The 18,497-nt window shown below is 41.5% G+C and overlaps 1 protein-coding gene across 5 annotated transcripts in view; it reads left to right on the top strand.

Annotated features, from left to right (window-relative positions):
• The window catches only part of SLC6A6 (solute carrier family 6 member 6), a 57,915-nt gene that overhangs the window by 29,607 nt on the left and 9,811 nt on the right, over nt 1–18,497 (top strand). For all 5 annotated transcript variants that reach the window (XM_042016544.1, XM_042016556.1, XM_042016534.1 and 2 more), the window contains 7 exons: nt 3,322–3,454; nt 6,759–6,893; nt 8,808–8,911; nt 9,025–9,149; nt 13,815–13,927; nt 16,579–16,716; nt 17,774–17,876. In XM_042016544.1, the coding sequence (XP_041872478.1) occupies nt 3,322–3,454; nt 6,759–6,893; nt 8,808–8,911; nt 9,025–9,149; nt 13,815–13,927; nt 16,579–16,716; nt 17,774–17,876 (851 nt within the window). The remainder of the gene's footprint in view (nt 1–3,321; nt 3,455–6,758; nt 6,894–8,807; nt 8,912–9,024; nt 9,150–13,814; nt 13,928–16,578; nt 16,717–17,773; nt 17,877–18,497) is intronic.

Below are 18,497 nucleotides of genomic sequence, written 5' to 3'. Positions count from 1 at the left end.
TATCCATCTGCTTTGTGGCACAATTAATTCCAGTTTAATTCAGAGGTTTGTGAGTATTTGGTTTCTGAAACCCAATGCCATTTTTATTGTAGGACATTTATATAGTGTCCTCATCAGTATTGCTTTGCAAAACTAGTGCTGCCCAGGTATAATTGACCACACTGATGCATTAACCTCTTCACGTTGAACAACTCAGCCTGGCTGGACATATAGTGCAGCCTGACATGTCAGTTCATTTGAATTAATGTTCTGTGCAAATCACATGCTTGCTTGAGCAGCAATAAAAGGGGGTTAAGGAAATCAGGCTTTATATCAGGAGACTTACCTCTTGGTATCACATGCTTCAGGTCTTATTTCTGAAGATTTTATTTGGAAGTCCAAAACCTTAAAGGCTTACACACATATTAATACATAAGGGATAAGTGTAACAGGGTAATTATGGTTGAACAAAACCTCTGATTGTCTGGTGCTGGCCAAGTGTTTATAAATATTTGGTAATCAGCAGACTTTATTCGTCCAAATCCCAAGAAAGACCATCACATGCTAATGGCACGTAATCCTAAAGGGAGCAACACAAAACACTAAACAAAATCTAGAGCAGCTGTCTCTGCCTCTAAGAGCAAACTTGAGAGTTTTAAAAATTGTTTTGTATTCTCCTTTTAATATTCTTCTGTACAACCTCTTCAGTGTTAATTATTCTTGTTCATCCAACATGAAAGGATACTTCACCTTTCCTGGTATGAAAGGTCCTGTCTGCATTCACTTGATTAATGAGCTGGAATAGCCCTCAAGGATTGCATAACTCTCTTCATTTTATTTTTGTTTATATTGTAGAGACAGTTACAGCTCCTGTTACATTTCCATATTGCACACACTAGAACACATTAGTGTTCAAGGGTCAGGAACTCCTGTTTACAACAAACTCAGCCCCAGCCTGTTGTCCCATTGATTATATATGAGTGACAGTTAATAACAGCATCCAGACTATAAATCTGAATAAGTAACAACTCCGTGTGTGAGTGGTGTGAAGGTAGCTGAGTGGGCTTGGCTGAATCTCCGTAGCACGAGGGTTATGTAACAAAATTGAAGAGTTATCAGCACAGCCCAGCTCATGCTCTTTCCTGAACTTGAATTTACAGGGTCACAAATCCAGGTTGAGTGCTTCTGCAAAAACATATAGGGCTAGAACTCATAAAACAATTGTAATGCTGAAGATCCCCTGGTAATTCTGAGTGTATTCCTTGAAGTAGTCAGTCTCTGTGAGATGGGATAACCCTGGGCAGAGAAGGCCAGTGCATCATAGGATGCTTGCTGCCTCACATGGGAAAGTGAGATATCTGGCTTTTTTACATAGAAAAGTAAGATATTTGGCTCTCAGCAGCCCACTGGGGTGTCCTTGAAAAATCTTGAAAGAATTGCTGGGGCAAACTCTAGGAGAGATGGCCACTTGCTTTTAGTTCCATAGTAAAAAGCAAAGGAGTCTTAGCTGAATGCATTAATAAAGCTCCCAATTCCAAAAGGCATTTGCAGTTAATTATTCACGGTTTCTTGAGAGCCAGCTCTATAGATTGCCTTTTTAATACGAACTGCCCCTTTGATTGGAAAATTGCCATCTATTTTTTAAACAGGCACAGAAGGTTGTGGCTGAACTTTGTCATGTTACAAATGTAGTTTCTTCTTTTGTATATGCACAGCGGGTTTTTCCTTTGTTTATTTAGGCTCAGGTGAAGCAGGACTGCAACTTTATGCCAAATATTCATTACTGAGGGGTTTCTCATAACTGTTGAATAGCTGTGCTGATTAGGGCAGACTTACCCTGTCTGGTGCCATTAGTCCTTTTCCATAACAAAATACATACACGTTCAGAGAGAAGAAAGCATTTGGTGTGAGAACATGGTCACACAGGTAATCCAAGCGAGTTTGGCAAACAGAGATGCAAAAACAGATGGGCGAGGGTTTGAGTCCTATTAAACTGGTTGATCCAGGGCTTTTTCCAAAAACTAATTGCAAATTTTCCATCAGTGACTTCATTCACTATTATTTCCGTGGTAATAGAAAAAGAAAAATTCATTAGTTCAGGGGAAAACCAAACCACAGTGGTCTGTCTTGTAGTGGATCCCCACGCTAAGCTGGGCACCCCACACACATGGGCCTGACCCAGCAGAGCACCCAGACTGCTCTGGGCTCTGCTCTCTACAACTCTGGTGAATGAAAGTGCCTGACTTTTATAGCTGTCTGAAAATAAAATTTAACTCACAATTAATAAAAATATTTGTTAGGTAGCAAGTTCACTTCTATAGTCTTGGGTCAAGGCATTTCTGTGCTAATTGAGGTCAAACTTTTCCTTGACTAAAAAACCTTGCAGTAACTCTTCAGAGTTTACCGGGTTCATCTGCAGAGGAGTTTTAGCTCAGTGAACAGTAAGAAACAGTTTGTTGTTTTGCATATTTGACAAATGAAGTGTTGAGTATGACAAGGTCTGTGCAGTGTGTGAGGACTATGTATGTTGCATGACATTATTTTTAAAATAGTTTAAATTCAGTATTTAATGATAAGCCATGGGAATTTTGAAAAGAGAGAAACCTTAATGAATATTTCCCACCTGGATCAGAGTCTTCTAATGGTCAGATGTTTCTCCCTTAAGACACAGGTCAGGAATTACTTTTTATTTATTAACCTAAGTGAAGGAATAAAGTTTCCCACATAATCTGGTGTTAGCTAAGTGAGACCCTGCTGTCGGGGATGCTGAGGGGAGGTGGCAGCACCCGGGCAGTGTTTGTTTGGGGGGCCCCAAGGGGAGAACAGATAATGGCCCCAGCCTTCACCCTGCAAGGCTGCATGGCCTGACACTTCCCTGCTGCACTGCTTTTTCCCTTTCCTCCTCGTGGCAGCCTTGCTAATGAACTGAAAAGGATCAAAAATGTGTGGATACAGGTCAGCTGCAAGTGTCCATGATGGAGACATGGTGTGTAGTGCTGCCAGGTGGCTTCACTGGGGAGAGTTTTTCTGGGATCTTCAAGAGAGCAAATACTTTTTTATCTGATATTGGGGTGGTCATGGGCTGCTAAAAAGAGCTTAAATTTTTTATATGTTGTGCAGTATATTGAATTAAGGAGTCCTACAGACACAGGGGAGATGTAGGTTTGCAAAGCACGGCTTTGGGCACATAAGCCACTGACTTAGCAAGTCAGTGAGAGCAGAGGTCTGTCTGTGCATCAGCCTCCCTGCACACCATTGTGTATTCTCAGCCATCACAACCAGAGTCTGCATCAACTGAGCTCCTGCATCTCTCTCTTGTTTTGTTTCCTTTCAAATATTCAGGCGCAATGTGCTGAGCTTGTCCTCGGGAATCGAAGATATTGGTATTATCAAGTGGGATCTGGCACTGTGTCTCCTCCTTGTCTGGGTGATATGTTTCTTCTGCATTTGGAAAGGAGTCAAATCCACTGGGAAAGTAAGTACTCTTTTACCCATTTTATAATCACTGCAGTTAGAAATGTTAGGAATACTAAGTAATGCTGTTCTTGAAGATATTCACCATTTCCAGGAAAAACTGTACTTTTACACTGAGTAAGAGAAGAATTCATATTTAACTGCCTTTTGAAATTCATTACAAATGCCCAAAATGCCTGTGAGTCAAGTAGCCATTACAGGAAGGGCATAAAGAAGCAGATACAAGCACAGATTGAGCACCACTTCGGCTCTAGGAGGACGAGCATCCCACTGATGTCATGAGTGCAGAAGGCCTCAGGCTTGTGATGGGTGGTGTTCTGCACTGCGTGTCTGTGTTCTCACTCCAGTCAAGTTCATCCCAGTGCAGCAGGATGGATGTTAACATAGCTGTGGTAGGGATGTTTTAGGGCAGTGGAAACTGGTGGATGCACAGCATTTTTGAAATGCCGGTCATTTACAGAAGAGCTCTGTGCAGACACACAAGACTAAACTTAGGTACTCATTCAGGAGCTTTGTCACTAACAAAGATCCTGCATAGCTTGTGGGTTTAGTCCCATCACATGCTCTTCAGAAACATGTTTTCCTGTAAAGGATAACAGTTGCCTCACTCCTGAACATCCTGCCCCAGTGCAAGTCTTGGTCAGTCACTTAGTGTAAAGCAAAACATTATTCCCCCTTGCATTCAGTAGTGTTTTTACACCCATTTTCATGAGTTTTGAAGCCACTGTGTTTGCGTAATTCTCCACTTTCAAACTTGTTGCTTGAGACAGTGTTCAGATAAGTCTGACAGAGGAGGAGGGATCTCAAGGTACTAACTTCCCCGCATTTCTTCTCAACTAGGTGGAAGAAAGTGACCCCATTAGTGCCCTTCCTAAGAAAAAGACCGCAGTGTGAACTCATCTTTTATGAGTCCCCAAAAAAGTCAGGGGGAGAAATTCCAAGTGCCTCAGCTGCAGAAAGAGCATCATTTAGCAGTTTTACCTTATTGCATGCTGCAGAATCAACCAGGAGACAAAACTTTGTAGGAAGCCAGACCTCATCAATTCCACTGTTGACTAAACCACTTGCTTTGCTGCAGTTTCTGCCTTGCTTTCTGTGATTTTTATCAATGACCCTCATTAAAAAGCTGGTGCCTTACTCTGGATTCCTGCCACATTTCCCCCGAAGAACAGCTTCCACACCTCTAAAGCACACATTGACAAAAATGTTTGTTTCTCTATTCTCTCTGATTGATGTGACTCAGTGAGGAGATTGTACAAGTTTTATAGTAAAGGTGGATGCAGTAAATCTCCTGCAGCAGCAGGGTGGAAGCGAACATTTCTGCAGCACCTTTGGCAACCCTGGTGTCTGCTCAGTAAAGGCTCCAGTAGCACAGAGAGGCATTCCAATCCCCCTAGGGTACTATTTCTACTCCCCTGAAGATAACAGGTTGAAAACAGGTCTGTTAAAATCATTTATCTAAAAATCTGTGTTCTCTGCAAATCCTGCAGAATGGTCTCACGTCTAAAACAGGGCGGTTGTCAGGAATTCACTCCCCGCTCTCGGCATCAGAGCTCGTGCGGGTGTGGAGCCAAAGACCAACAAAACCATTGGAAAGTCTCCGGTTGACTCCATTAACTTTGGGGTCAAACAAAAGTAAACTGTAAACTCTAATGGAGGACTTGAATTATTTGAGAAGTCTAGTTTACTTTAGTAGAGGGTTGTTTATAGCACTTCCCTGCTTTCCAGTGTGTTAATGGCTCTTTGGAGAGCAGGGTGGGGGGAAGATGTAGTTTTTAAATCTTTTAGTAAAGCATTGGACAAATAAACACGAAATCATGATGAAAAATATTAGTTATATTTAAGCTTTAGATAATGTGCTTGATCTTAAAAATTCCTGCAGCATCGTGAGGGAATTTCTACCTGCAGTGGAAAGACCTCTCTGTGAGTTTTTGTTCATTCTGCAAATACCTCAAAGTGTATTTTTTTTGTAAGAAAACATTGATTTTTTCATAGGCCTGGCTTATTAAAAAAAAATAAGAAGGTGCAGAAATCCCCCTTTTTTCCTGGTTTTAGTGAAACGAGCTAATGTGCAATACATGTTATTTGTCACTGGAAAATATACAGAAAATTCAAAAAGAGAATTAAAAGGGCATGTATGAAAAAATTTCATTTCATTCTATGAAATCAGCCCCGCTCTGTGAATTATTATGGCAATGCAGGCTTTGAGTTTTCCTCGTTATTCTCAGAGGACACACTTAAGAAGAAAAATGGAGCATCCTGGGAGCTTTGCAGTAGTTAAGCAAATTCTGAAAACAAAAATACATTTTAACTCATGGCAGCCAACTGTAATTACCTGGGGGAATCATCTGACTCCAAGAAAAATGCCCTTTCTTGGACAGTAGTGACTGTAGCACAGCAGTTATATAAAAAATGAGAGAAAGCACTGATGAGCAAAGAAAGCAAAATGTTAGAGGTCAAAAAGTGTGGGTCTAAAGATAGAACTGTCCAAATGCAAGCTCAATTAACCCTCGTGCTGGAGATGAAAGCAAAGGGCTCTTTCATCAAATGAATGAGGAGATAACAAGAAGAGAAGAAGTAGGCTGTTATTCAAAGAGAGTGGGAATAGAGGTTAAAGATAATGAAGACGTATTTTCAAACTGGATGAATAGAGCCTTAGTTTCCAATAATGATGTTGCTGAATAGGCAGCAAGGGCAAGAATGAAGTTACAGGACTGGAAATTACCACTGTTGAGGCTGATGCCAACCTGAAGGGCTTGATGTGTTCAAGGAGATAGGAAGGGACACAGGGGAGCACAGACTAAATTACCTTAATCTCTGAACACAGTCCCTGGTGAAGCTGACTGTAGGGGCAGTAGTGGGGCTGCACAGCAAGGTCAGAGGTAGCAGCAGAGCTTGCGAAACAGTGTGCAGCTTGTAAGTTTTAAAGTTCCAATAAAGAATGAGGTAATAATGTTTCAGGGGGCCTCAGTGAGTAAACCTTTTCACTTCCCTGGCAGAGGTGCACTTGTCATGTGAGGAGGACAAACAGCGCAAAGGCAGAATTTGGACAAAAGTCATGAGTTGTAAAATCATGTCTGAGTGACCTGACTGTTGGCTGGGGCCTCTGGAGGGATCCATGCATTGCCTTCAGACCTAAGGCAGTAAGGTGTTAAAGACCATTAAACTAAAAGTACACACAGAAACTCAGATTGGGCCCTTTTTAGGTATGAGGGGGCTTGGAACTTCCACTGTTAGACCTTTCTTGGTTCTGGAGCTTTGGCTGCCACAGACTAAACATTCCTTTTTTCTTTTCTTATTTCCAGGTAGTGTACATCACTGCCACGTTCCCATTCATCATGCTTCTTGTTCTACTCATCCGTGGCGTGACCCTGCCTGGAGCTGCAGAAGGCATCAAGTTTTATCTTTACCCTGATATCTCACGGTTAGCTGACCCACAGGTACAGAACCAGGAGTGGGGAGTGGGATGATTTCCTGTGCAAAGGGGGATGGTGGAGGGTGATGGTGCTGATGTAGTGACAAACAATTTTTTTCCACGGTCTTTAGAGGTCCAAATACAGCATGAATGTTAATGCTGGGTTATATTTTCCAGAGATCTGCTTGAGAAGGTCGCTGTTAAATGTGATAATGCATCTTTCCATGTGTATGTATGTTTGTGTGTGTATGCGTGTATATTTTTTTTGTGTCAAAGGACTCTGAGGCTGTAGACTCTGTCCCGTTATACAATCTCAGCTTTCTTGTTGGTAAGGTAAGGGAGATGCATTTTTTTTAATGAGGATAGTCTTTAGTTTCAAAGGAGAGATACGTGGGCTTCACAGATGGAACAACAAGCAACAACTGTGAGTACCAGTGTCGCTTATCTCCCTCTGCTCAATAGGAGATTGGGAGAGAAGTGAATGAAATTACAGAAGATTGAAAACTCAGGCAAAGGTGGAGAAAATGCTTTCTGAGGCACAGGAACTACTGTTTGCTTAGCCTTGGCTAGTGGGAGCCAGACTCTTTCTGTATAGATAGAAATTCTGTCTGTGCTCACAGAGCGCAGGTATGGGACACTTGAGCAGATCAGCGTCGTTTTAGCCAATAGCATTCGTGTGAGAAATGAAAAAAAAATGCAATATTACCCCCTGAAGAAAAAAAATAGAACAGGGGATCTTTGAAAATAATAAAATGTTGGTCACAGTGATAGGAAATAACATCTGTCTTTGCTATTTCTTTCTAATGAGTATTTGGTTAAAATAAAACTCCAATGGTCGCTAAAGAACTGAGGTAGGAAAAGTGTAATTGAAAGAAACAGTGAAAATTTGGTTCGTTCTCTAGTCTTGCCCTCTTTTACAAGACACCCTTTTCACAGGAGATATTATATTTTATGGTTTAGTCTTTTTTTTATGGGACTCTATAATTTTTATGATCTACTGTTAGCCTAACCAGAGTGTCAGCAGATAATGTTGGAGAGGTTCATGTGAGCAGGCCAGCTCCCACCCACGGTCTAGCAAAAGCATCACTCCAAGGAGACAGTAGTCAGCAAGGTGCTGGGAAGTGATGGTGGGAGGGAGGAGGTAATGGTCCTCAGTCTACATTCTCACTTACTCAGACTCCTTGGTGGTTTCCACTGGTGCTAGCATACTTGAATTCGCAGAAAGAAAAGAACAGATGGGATTCAGAGGATGTGTTTTGATAGTTTGCTAGGTATTTACTAGCCAAGAAGTTCATAGTGTACAGTTATTTCACTCTGTATGTGGTTTTTTTAATGTAATCAGGACAAAGACTCATGAGACCAAGATCAAATATGTATCTTATAAAGTGCATTGTATTTTGCTTATTTTCCCCCCACCCCTATGGCTTTTTATCTTGCATTTGAACAGGTACAAAAACAACCAGAAAGCTAGAAAAATAAACAAACCAAATACACAAACCTGTTTCTCAAGCTTTTCACATCCTCAGTTTAAGGAATCTGTTGGCTGACTCTGAGTGAAATGAGTTACAAGAGAAATGAGCAATGTTATAAATACTTCTGCATTTCCTATTGCACTGAAACACGTTTATTGTTGCGCCAACAGGAAGGATCAGCTGAATGACTAAGAAACTAGAAATACTGAGCATCTCTGGGGAGGGGAAACAGGAACTATTGTAGAGATTATGTTCTTCTGGGTTCTGATGCTAACAATTTTCTTTTCCTTGTGAAAGCCAGACTTGCAAATATGTTGTTCTCTTTCCCTGTCTCCCTGGTCCTTTAGCTCTCACCCTCAATGGAAACAATTATTTTGTTGATTTTTCTTAGTTTGAACTGTGTGTTTGTGTTGATTGTTGCAATGCAACAATGCTGGTAATAACAGTATTTCTATCTTTCCCTTTAGGTCTGGATAGATGCAGGGACACAAATCTTCTTCTCATATGCAATCTGCTTAGGAGCAATGACTTCCCTGGGGAGCTACAACAAGTACAAATACAACTGCTATAGGCAAGTTTCCATCCAAGGGGGTTTAGTGTTTTAGCTAAATGATGTAAATAAAGTAGGGACAATGGGTTAATTTTTTTTTAATTAACTTGCTCCATGACATATGTGTGACTTAGGGACTGTTTGCTGCTGGGATGCCTGAACAGTGGTACCAGTTTTGTGTCTGGCTTCGCAATTTTTTCCGTCCTGGGCTTCATGGCACAAGAGCAAGGGGTGAACATTGCTGATGTGGCAGAGTCAGGTACGATGGTGTTGGTGGCAGTGGTGGTGGGCACTGCCGCCCAGCGTGTGAGCAAAGTTCTGCAGACCCAATCAGCTAACATCTAAGTGATAAAACAGAACAAGATTTCCCATAATTGCCAGAAAAAATAAGCACGTTGTTGATCTGGGCTTTAATCTAGAGCAGTGAGGGTTAGCCGGGGTTGTACTGTTTACTCTGTCTTGATTAACAGGGTGGCAAACACATTTCCTAGAGTGTGCTAATCCATTTGAGTTGAGATTAGAACTAAGATAACGACACCATTATCTAGGGACCAGAATGTCATTGATTCGAGAATTTTTTCCATCCTTCTTTTCAGACCTTTATTTTCATTCAAATGCAAATTGCCAGTGTTTATGTATTTTTCATAGCTTAGTTTTGCTTGTTCACAGCACTAGAGTAGGATTAGTACCTTGTCCTGTTGAAAGGACACACACACATACATTCCCAAATCTCACTGAAAGGCAAGAGAAGTTGGAGAACTCCATATCCAGAGTTTTGTGGACCATTTCACCCGCAGGAACTCTAGGTGTTGCAATCCTGCATTTGTCCTCTGTAGCTTCAGGGTGAGGTTGGCAGAACTGTCAAAGTCCATTTTGAAACACTTAGGTTCCTCCCTTATTTCAGAAGTGTCCTTCCCATTAACATTCAGCTATGCACATGCAGAGGTAGAAGCTAAATCCTCATAGCTTGTAACTGTATCTCAAACAAAACAGAAGGCATTTTTCCTGTGTGCATTTCTAGTCCATGAGGGCAGGTGTAACCATGTGTTTTCACATAGAAGAGACAGATTAGTTGGGAATTACCATGGAAAAATAATGAATCAGGCCTTGACAGCTATGAGGCTTAAAGCTAATCAGATTCTAGTAATAACGATGTCACCTGAGTGCACTTTGGATATTTCTTTCTAATTTTTTGAGTGCTTTTAATTCACCTGCATAGTATTTGAAAGATTTCTTCTGCAAACATGTTATTAAAATGAAAAAGTCAATATATCTTCTAATCACATGGCTCTGGGAGTTAAGTCTTTAAGAAAAATATCTCACTTCAGAAGGGCTAATGAAAAACTAATGACATTGATGGCACTGCTGGATTCTTGGGTGGCTGCAATTGGCATAGCTCTTGCAAGTGCAATTAGTAACAATCTTGTCCATAAAGCTTACTTTGTTCAGAGGTTGATTGCTTTGTTTGGAAACAGGAAGCAAGGGAATAATCCTATTGAATGAATCATAAATAGCCCTAATTTTTTTATTTATATGTAGGTGGATCAATTCCAAGAGTAGTATTTTTAAGTATTTGTACATTAGGTTTTTATCTGGTCAATATTTATTCTAATTTTTATTATTATATCTCTGATACAGGCAGCTACATTCCTGTCACTTGACTTTTTTAGAATTAAACAATTCCATAGTTACACTGGATTGTTAGGTAATGTTTAAACACAAATTAACTCAGACTCTGTGTTTACAAAGCCTTTTTTCAACACCTCAAAAAGCATTTTTTTAAATGAGGAGTTCAATAGCTTATTATAGGGACAGCAAGGGCACTGATTTGCTCCTGAACTCGGCCTTTGATTTTTTTTGCATATTTTGTTGTCTACTCCTTTATTTAAATCCACATCACTGATGGCCAGAGATTGCAGCTGTCTCACCGTGCGGTGGGTGCCTGTCCCTGCTGGTCTTTGGCTAAGTCCTAGGGGACATTTTTACATGACAGCAAACACTACTAAAATTATCCAAAAGTGTCCAAACCACTTCCCATGTGTTTTCTTGCTGCCTTGAGATAAGTGCAGAGCTACTGAAGACACTTGGTCCCCCTGGGATGAGTGTCCCTGGACCCACACAGGGCTCTGGGCAAAGTTCTTGTTGCTGCTTTTCAGCACAGAAGGATTCAGCAGGTGCTTGAGCCTCTCTTTTCTGGCCTTGCCTTTTTTGGTTTCTTTTGATGCAAGGTCAGAACTGCTCCCCTGGGTCAGGGAAAAGTGAGCAGAGGTGCTGCTGCTTGGCCACAGCACTTGGCAGGAGATGTCCACAGGGCTGAGACCCCGTCTCTGCCCAGTGAGTTAAATTCCTCCTGCCCTATCCATGTCACCGTTTGTTTGCCCTCCTGAAAGCCACGGGAACATCAACAAATTTGCTGACATCAGAATCTCATGGCCACATTTTTTCCCAGTGCCAAATTCAGCATTGGTGCCATGTGCCTGGGACACACTTGTCAGGCAGGGCTGGCTCCTGCTGAAGGCACTGGTCACTGCTGGCCTTCACTGGCTTTAGCAGGTTTACTCAGCAGTTAACTCAGACTTCTCTGACTCCTCGCTGAAAGCAGATTTTTAATAAATGGCTTTTTTTTTGTTATTCAGAAGTTCTTTTAAAGATAGAGAGGAAAGCAGTTGGGGCTCAAAAAAACCATAGTGAGTCCTGTCTAATCCATGTGGCCTCTGTTTGGCTGGGAAAAATACTTTGCCACCCATGCAATTTGTAGCACTGTTAAACCAGCACAAGATTTGTGGGGTTTTTTTCCTTTTTTTTTTTTTTGCTTTTTTTTAAATTCCATTTGCAAACAAATTCAGATTAGCAGGTCTGAGGATGGTGCCTTGGGTTTCCTGATGCCTTCCTGGTCTCTGCCTCTGCAGCTCTCCAGCCATGCCACAGCACTCCATGGCTATTGGCCAGTGCGTGGGCTGGGATTATGGCAGTCCTCACTGGCTTTTAATAGCAGCCACAAGTGCTTCACTTTTGCAAAACACCCTTCAAAACAACAGGGCTTCAAATTAAATACAAATTTTAGATTATTTATGTTTCAGTTGAGGGCTTGCCAGGAACATTTTCTTTCACATGGACTTTTTATGTTTCAACACTTAGTTTCAAAGGAAAATCAAAATTAGCTCAGGGCTTAGGGCACTTGGTATTAGTTGGTGTCACAGTGCAAGAGCAGTTTCACTGGCCAAAGCATACAGAATTGCAGCAAATTTTGAGGAGGGCAGTTTCACATCTGTCTCATCAATTGCACAGATAGCTGGAAATGCCATCTGGTAGCAGCTCTCCCTCAAAGAGGATCTACTGTATCCACTGAATTAAGGGGGAAAAAAGCAAAGCTCCCCAAAATTTGAGACATTCACCAATTTTTCTGGTATCTTCTGTCGTCTAAAATCTTAGTTGTGTTTCATTTAAAATAAAATTAGTTACTTGATTGTTGGCTAATTTGTATTTATTTATGTTCAACTATTTTCAGTGACAAAGTTTTCTTTAGTTTGAAAAAAAAGTCATCTTGTTTTACCTCTTTCTCTTGCTTCTTTTTCCATCTTTCTTGTTGGAAAGGAAAAGTGGGAGGTAGGAAGAACAGTGTTAGAGATTTTTCTGTACAGATCAGAAATAATATTTTTTGGCCCCACACTGCAGCATCTTAAAAAAATGCCTTTTCCTATTGAAAATTACATGAATCCACTTGAAAACTGGCACTTTGAAAGCTCCTCAAAGTAAACAAGCAGATGAGCCAGGCATTCCTGGTTTCACTCTGAATTTAAATCTGCCCTCAGAATTTTTTGTCAGCCTCACCAAATTTCTTCATCTCCTCTGATAGCCTGCCATAAATGCTGGGTTGCCAGTGTTCCTGTCTCCCACTGGTGGAGGGCTCTTCCTCTCTCCACAGAAGCTCTCACAAAGGACAGCTGATAGCACCTGGCTCCAGGTGAGGGAGCCTCTGGAGATGAGCACTGTGCCTGTGCTCCGTATGGGTACGAGTGAGGTGACATCTGGTCACAGGGCAGGCGAGACCCCATCTAGGGAGGAGCACTCCACACTTCAGGTTCCAGAGCAGAGAACCTGGGCACTCAGCCTCAAGCACTCAGCCCCAGCCCCATTGGTCCTCCTACATTTGCAACCCATCCTACAGCTGGGGCTGATGATGGTCATGCTCAGTGTCACCGTGGCAGGTCCATGTAGGCTGGCCTGGATAGGGGCAGATGATGTAACGGGGAAGCAATTCTACACAGAGTGATTTTACACCCCAGCAGTTCCTAACAGCAGTTTTTTCAATTGCAGTTGATAAAATTAGGAGTAGCCTGATCACTCAGTGCAGCAGGGAGGGTTTGCAGAAGAGAGAAGGAGCAAACTCCTTGGAGAGCAAACCCCACTTTAGAACAGCCACACAGGGTTTGGAGGTTGCATACAGAGGGAGGCAGTGGTTGCATTAGTGGAGATCCCAGGGAATGTTTATAGCAGAGTCCCCTTCCCTGCATGCAAAAGAGTTTCATCATCATCATCTTCACCATGACCATGTGGGCTAGCAGTGGGATTCTGCCATTCCCTTGGGTCACCCCTTGCCCCCCGGCCCCCAAGACTGTCCTGTGTCTGTGCAGGGCAGGTGTAGGACACCTCCATTATTGGCATGTTTGAGACAGATGTTAAAACTGGAGATCTGTTAGCACTGGCCTCGGGGTTTGCCTGTGGTTTCTGCTGTAGTCATGCGTGCTTCGATTTCAGATAAAAGAGCCAAACTCTTTCACTTCTGGTATTTCCAGCTGCGTTTGGATTTATCTGAACGGAACCAGGCATTCCTGAATTTGAGGGTGGCTACCTTTACCAAAGAGCTGGTACTTATTACTTTTCTTCCCTTCCCTTCCCCCCTCCCTGTTTTCTCTTTCTCTAGGTCCAGGCCTGGCCTTCATTGCCTACCCAAAAGCTGTGTCCATGATGCCACTGCCCACCTTTTGGGCAATCCTTTTTTTTATTATGCTTCTGTTGCTTGGACTGGATAGCCAGGTTAGTACAATGGATAAGAGATGTGTGGCTTATTGTGTCAGCACTGCTGACTGAGAAAAGCTGGTTTTACAGGCATGAATTAAGAAGAGAATACCTCTAATGTTGCTTGAGAGGAATTCGTCTGGGTTGCTTTTTAGTGTAGGGGTTGCACTTGATGAATCTATATCTGTTGATTCATAATGTTGTGTTGCTCAGTAAGTCTTTGTCATCAGGAGTTAGTAGGGTTACCACACTAGGGCAGTATTCCCTAACCTAAATTTCAGTCCTAGTCTGACCACAAAATACCACCATTTTGGTTGCAGTGCAGTACTTTCTTACTTTGGAAAAAAAGCTTAATTATTTTAAAACAAAGGACTGCAGCAGTCTGTTCCACAGAGTGCTCTGTGCCACTGCGATCACCTGCAGGGTGTACACACCATCATTAAAACACTAACAACTACTAGGAATATGGGTTTTGATAGTTGCCAAGTGCCAAAAAAGAAAAGCAAAGTTGTCATGAGGTACAAAAAGCACAAAATGTTTTGTATGGTATATCCAGGGTGGCCTCAAGAACAGTGAGAGGACAAAGCTGCAGCCTTGTTTGGTGGCCTTGGGCTTGGAGGCGCTGAGCGATGTGGGATCCTGCTGACTTTCACGTCAGCAGCATGCATTCAGTACCTCCAAACAGGCCAGAAAGCATCTCAGATTCCAGCTGTACTGATTTTATAGCACACACTGCTGTTAATTAGTGAGCATGAAAAAAATCAAAAAGTTCAGTCAGGAAGTTAGGTTATTTTTCCCAGTGGCTACTTGTAGGAATGTTGGACTAAATACTGCCAAGGAACCTGTAAATCATTTCTAGATAGTCTACTCACAAGGAAACATGGGTGACCAGGGACTGTGCGGTAACTACACATTCAAAATTGCCAAAGTTTTCTGCACTCAAATGGAAAGTCACTAAGATTTAAAATAAATATATATTCATAAGGATGAAAAGTTTCTGTAGCCTAAATGCTCTCTCATATGAGAGCTCCGTAAATGGATTTTTTACCCAGTTGTTGTGTACTTAATCTCTGACATTTTTTTTATATTTATTTTTCCCTAAATTGCTCTTTATGGCTTAATCTTTGAACTCTAGTGAGCAACTCTCAATGGCTCCAAAGTAAATGTGAAAGTACCCAATGCTGTGGTTCAGCAACCCTATGCTTATGCATATTGGAAGCTGTCTAGTAATTTTAAAAAGCTCCTCACTGCACAGAATGATTAAAACTAATTGGAGCGCTTAATTTCTCTCCTTCACCCCTCTGGTTTTTTGGAGAGCAGTCAAGCAGGTTTCTGGAATGCCAGAGCAGTTGCAGATCAAATCAGCTCAAAGGAAAGGGTTACATTTAAAAAGAAAACCAGTTTTACACAAGTCAAAGTAACAAGACAGGGGGCAATAAAATTTGGTGGAGGACAAAATCTGTTCATAGGGCAGTCTGAATTTCCAAAACAGAGCTTCAGAAAGAGGGTAGGGTTGATATAGGGCATTTCTGGGTGCTGTAAGAGCAATGAGGTGCCAGGTAGGAAAATGCCTCTTTTTGTGAAATTATCTCTGTCATAGATTCCCCATGATAAGCTATTACTTAAGATGGTGTATCTACTTAAAGCCAAGATCTTTTCTACAGAGGCAGCCTTGATGGACAAATCCAATCCATGTCCTCATGTCTTCAGTGAGCTTGGTGCTTTGTACCTTGCCAGGTTGAAAGTACAGATCAGTTAAAAGATCCCTTCCATGGTTTTATTTGGGGAAGTTCAGTAGCTGCTTTCCTCCAGGGACAAAAAGATCTGGTTTTTGATTAACTTTAAACTTTTATTCAAATCTAATTTGGGTTATTTGCTTAACTCAAGTTACCCAGTCATATAGTTTTCCAAAGGCAAGTAAGTTTAAATACAGTTATCATGAAGCAAGATAAAGACTTTTAGCTCATTTATCCAGAGTTTCATTTTTGGTTTACAAGTGCAAATAATTTGCCAGATCATTGAATGGGGACTCTATGAGCAGCTCCATTATCGCTGCAGAAGTACCCAGAGCCTCAGTCGGAGATATTCTTCTCATAGATCCAGAAAGGACACATTCAGTCAAGGGCTGCTGTTTCACATCAAAGTCTGCTTTCCCTTGGCTGGATTTTCACTAACAAACCCGAGAGTAGAATTATATCAAATTTTGGAATTAACCTAACTAGTACCTGTGAGGTTTCCTAGCACATCAGAAAAAGGCTGGGAGGTACTCTCCTAGTTTGGACTTTTTTCAGTGTTTCCCTCTGCCTCTTTTCTGGCATACATCCTGTGTCCATCTGGGACAGTGACAGCATAAAAGCCACATAAGTGCCTTCCTGTCATCAGGCATGTAAGCGCCTCCTTCATCCTCGTGGCTTGCATTTGCAGAGCCCCTTTGGTAGCTCATAAGGCTCCTAGGAAATAAAAAGAAATTCTGAAAGCTTGTTCCAACCTGTAAACTACGCCCATGCTCCAACCTCGGGGTTACAAAGGGATGGCTTCTATTTCTTTATTGAGAGCAGCACAGAGTACAGAGCTGGGGTGTTGCTGGGGAGGGTTTGTTCAAGTAGGAGCCTGGGTGGCATGGCAGGTAATGTTCAAGTCATTTCTCTGCTGTTGTTTTCACCCTGCAGTTTGTTGAAGTTGAAGGACAGATCACGTCATTAGTTGATCTGCACCCATCCTTCCTAAGGAAGGGTTACCGACGGGAAATCTTCATCGCTATAGTGTGTTTCCTTAGCTATCTTCTGGGACTAACTATGGTGACTGAGGTAAGTAGTACCAGTGCTGCAAATTGCCCTCTTTTTTAGCCATTTTTCAGGCCAGTTTTAGCTATGATTGAGACTGCAAAGAATTAGCCACTCATAGGAGTAGTGCTTTTTCTATGGTCAGAGCATCTTTCGTCCCTAGATCTGAAAGCATTTTGAATGGGAGTTATATATCCCTTCCCTTTTCAGTCACAGGGACAGGAACGTGAAATCTCATTAAATTCAATCTAATCTCAGGTACTAGTCAACATGAGTATGAATATTAACATCTAGCTCTAAACGATGAAACATATAGGAAACATTCAGCAGAGCACATTAAGAATCCATCCAGTGGCATTCAGGGAAAGAGATTTTTATCTTAATTACACAGATTTGAATTAATTAAATACCACTGGATTTATTCTAGTATAAACAAGACAGAAATATATTCCAGTGCCTACACTGTTGTGATATTTATCTTCAAAATAAAATCCAAGTCAGATTTTACAAACAAATGGAAGAGCTCTGCTGTGGGAGGTAAAATAGCACCTGTAACAGAGGTGCCCAAACCCCACAGTTTCTCAAGTGAAAGTGCAGTGTAGTGAGAGCAGAGTCTAACAGCAGAGTACAAATGGAGTCATAAAACAAAAAATGAACTATTTTCATGAAATTAGCCCCTTCACTCAATAAATAAAGACCTTCTTGATGAATTGGCTTTCATTTTTAGTCTTTTTAAGGTGTTAATGTTAGGAGGCAACCTATTACTTTTTGTACTATTTGTTTCTTTAAATGCCCATCCTAAAATACTTGTAAGAAGGCAAGATTTAAGTGTCTCAGTAGATTATACTAAGTGGCCTAATTTTGTTTAATCGCTGTCTTGTTTGGAATTATTCCTGTAATAAACATGCATATTCCCTGGGGAAGGTAATGCCAAATATTTACCTTACCTACTTGCTAGATGCTGCTTCTTGTTGGACAGGAGCCCTTAGGATATGTTGGTAGATGTTGCTGGGAGCTGGGCCTGAATTCTTGGGGTTTTTTTTCCTGTTGGATCCTAACCAATTGTGTCTCTCTTTTACAGGGTGGCATGTATGTTTTTCAACTCTTTGACTACTATGCAGCTAGTGGTGTATGCCTTTTGTGGGTTGCATTCTTTGAATGTATTGCTGTAGCCTGGGTTTATGGTAAGTGAGAATCCTTTCATCTGATATCTTTTGATGAGTCAGTGACAATTTTGCTAGGCAAATATTTAATGATCAGCCACCCCAGAGTCTTCTTCCCAGCAGCAGACACATGCCATTAGTATAAATTTGCCCTGACCTCTTGGAGACAAATTTGCATCTGGGATGAATCCAACCTCCAGTGTTTTTTCCACAAAAAATGAGTATTCTTCCATTGCTAATTAATAAGGGCACAATTAAGCATTTTCATGTGTTAAGTTTAGAGGTGAGAGTTTGAAGTGTGGCCAGCCATGAAAATTTCTGTTTGTCTCTCAGAGAATTTTCTTTCAGAGCTGCAGTGTCTGCAGGGACAAGCCAACCAAACAGAAAGTACAAAAAGAGCTGAAAAGTGTATTCTGCACCATTACTTTTAGGCAATGCCAAGAACCAAGGTCTGACAGCCTCTGTAGCTGCCTGAGCTGTGGCTGGGGAATAATCAGATGTTTGCTGATTAGGACTGGTTATTTTCTGATTCTCCATGTATTCCATCTCCTCAGAAAAGCAAAACAAAGTCAGATTTCTGTAGAAGCAGGTGCACCGTTTGCTTTCAAGTCTTTCCCATAGTGATCCCTCTGGGAAGTTCAG

Source organism: Corvus kubaryi, unplaced genomic scaffold (genome assembly GCF_017639235.1).
Source record: "Corvus kubaryi isolate FWS band 111438036 unplaced genomic scaffold, C.kubaryi_AGA036_p1.0 136, whole genome shotgun sequence".
NCBI classification, from domain to species: Eukaryota; Metazoa; Chordata; class Aves; order Passeriformes; family Corvidae; genus Corvus; species Corvus kubaryi.
The sequence above is the reverse complement of the archived record's forward strand: the minus strand, read 5'-3'. Positions and strand labels throughout refer to the sequence as shown.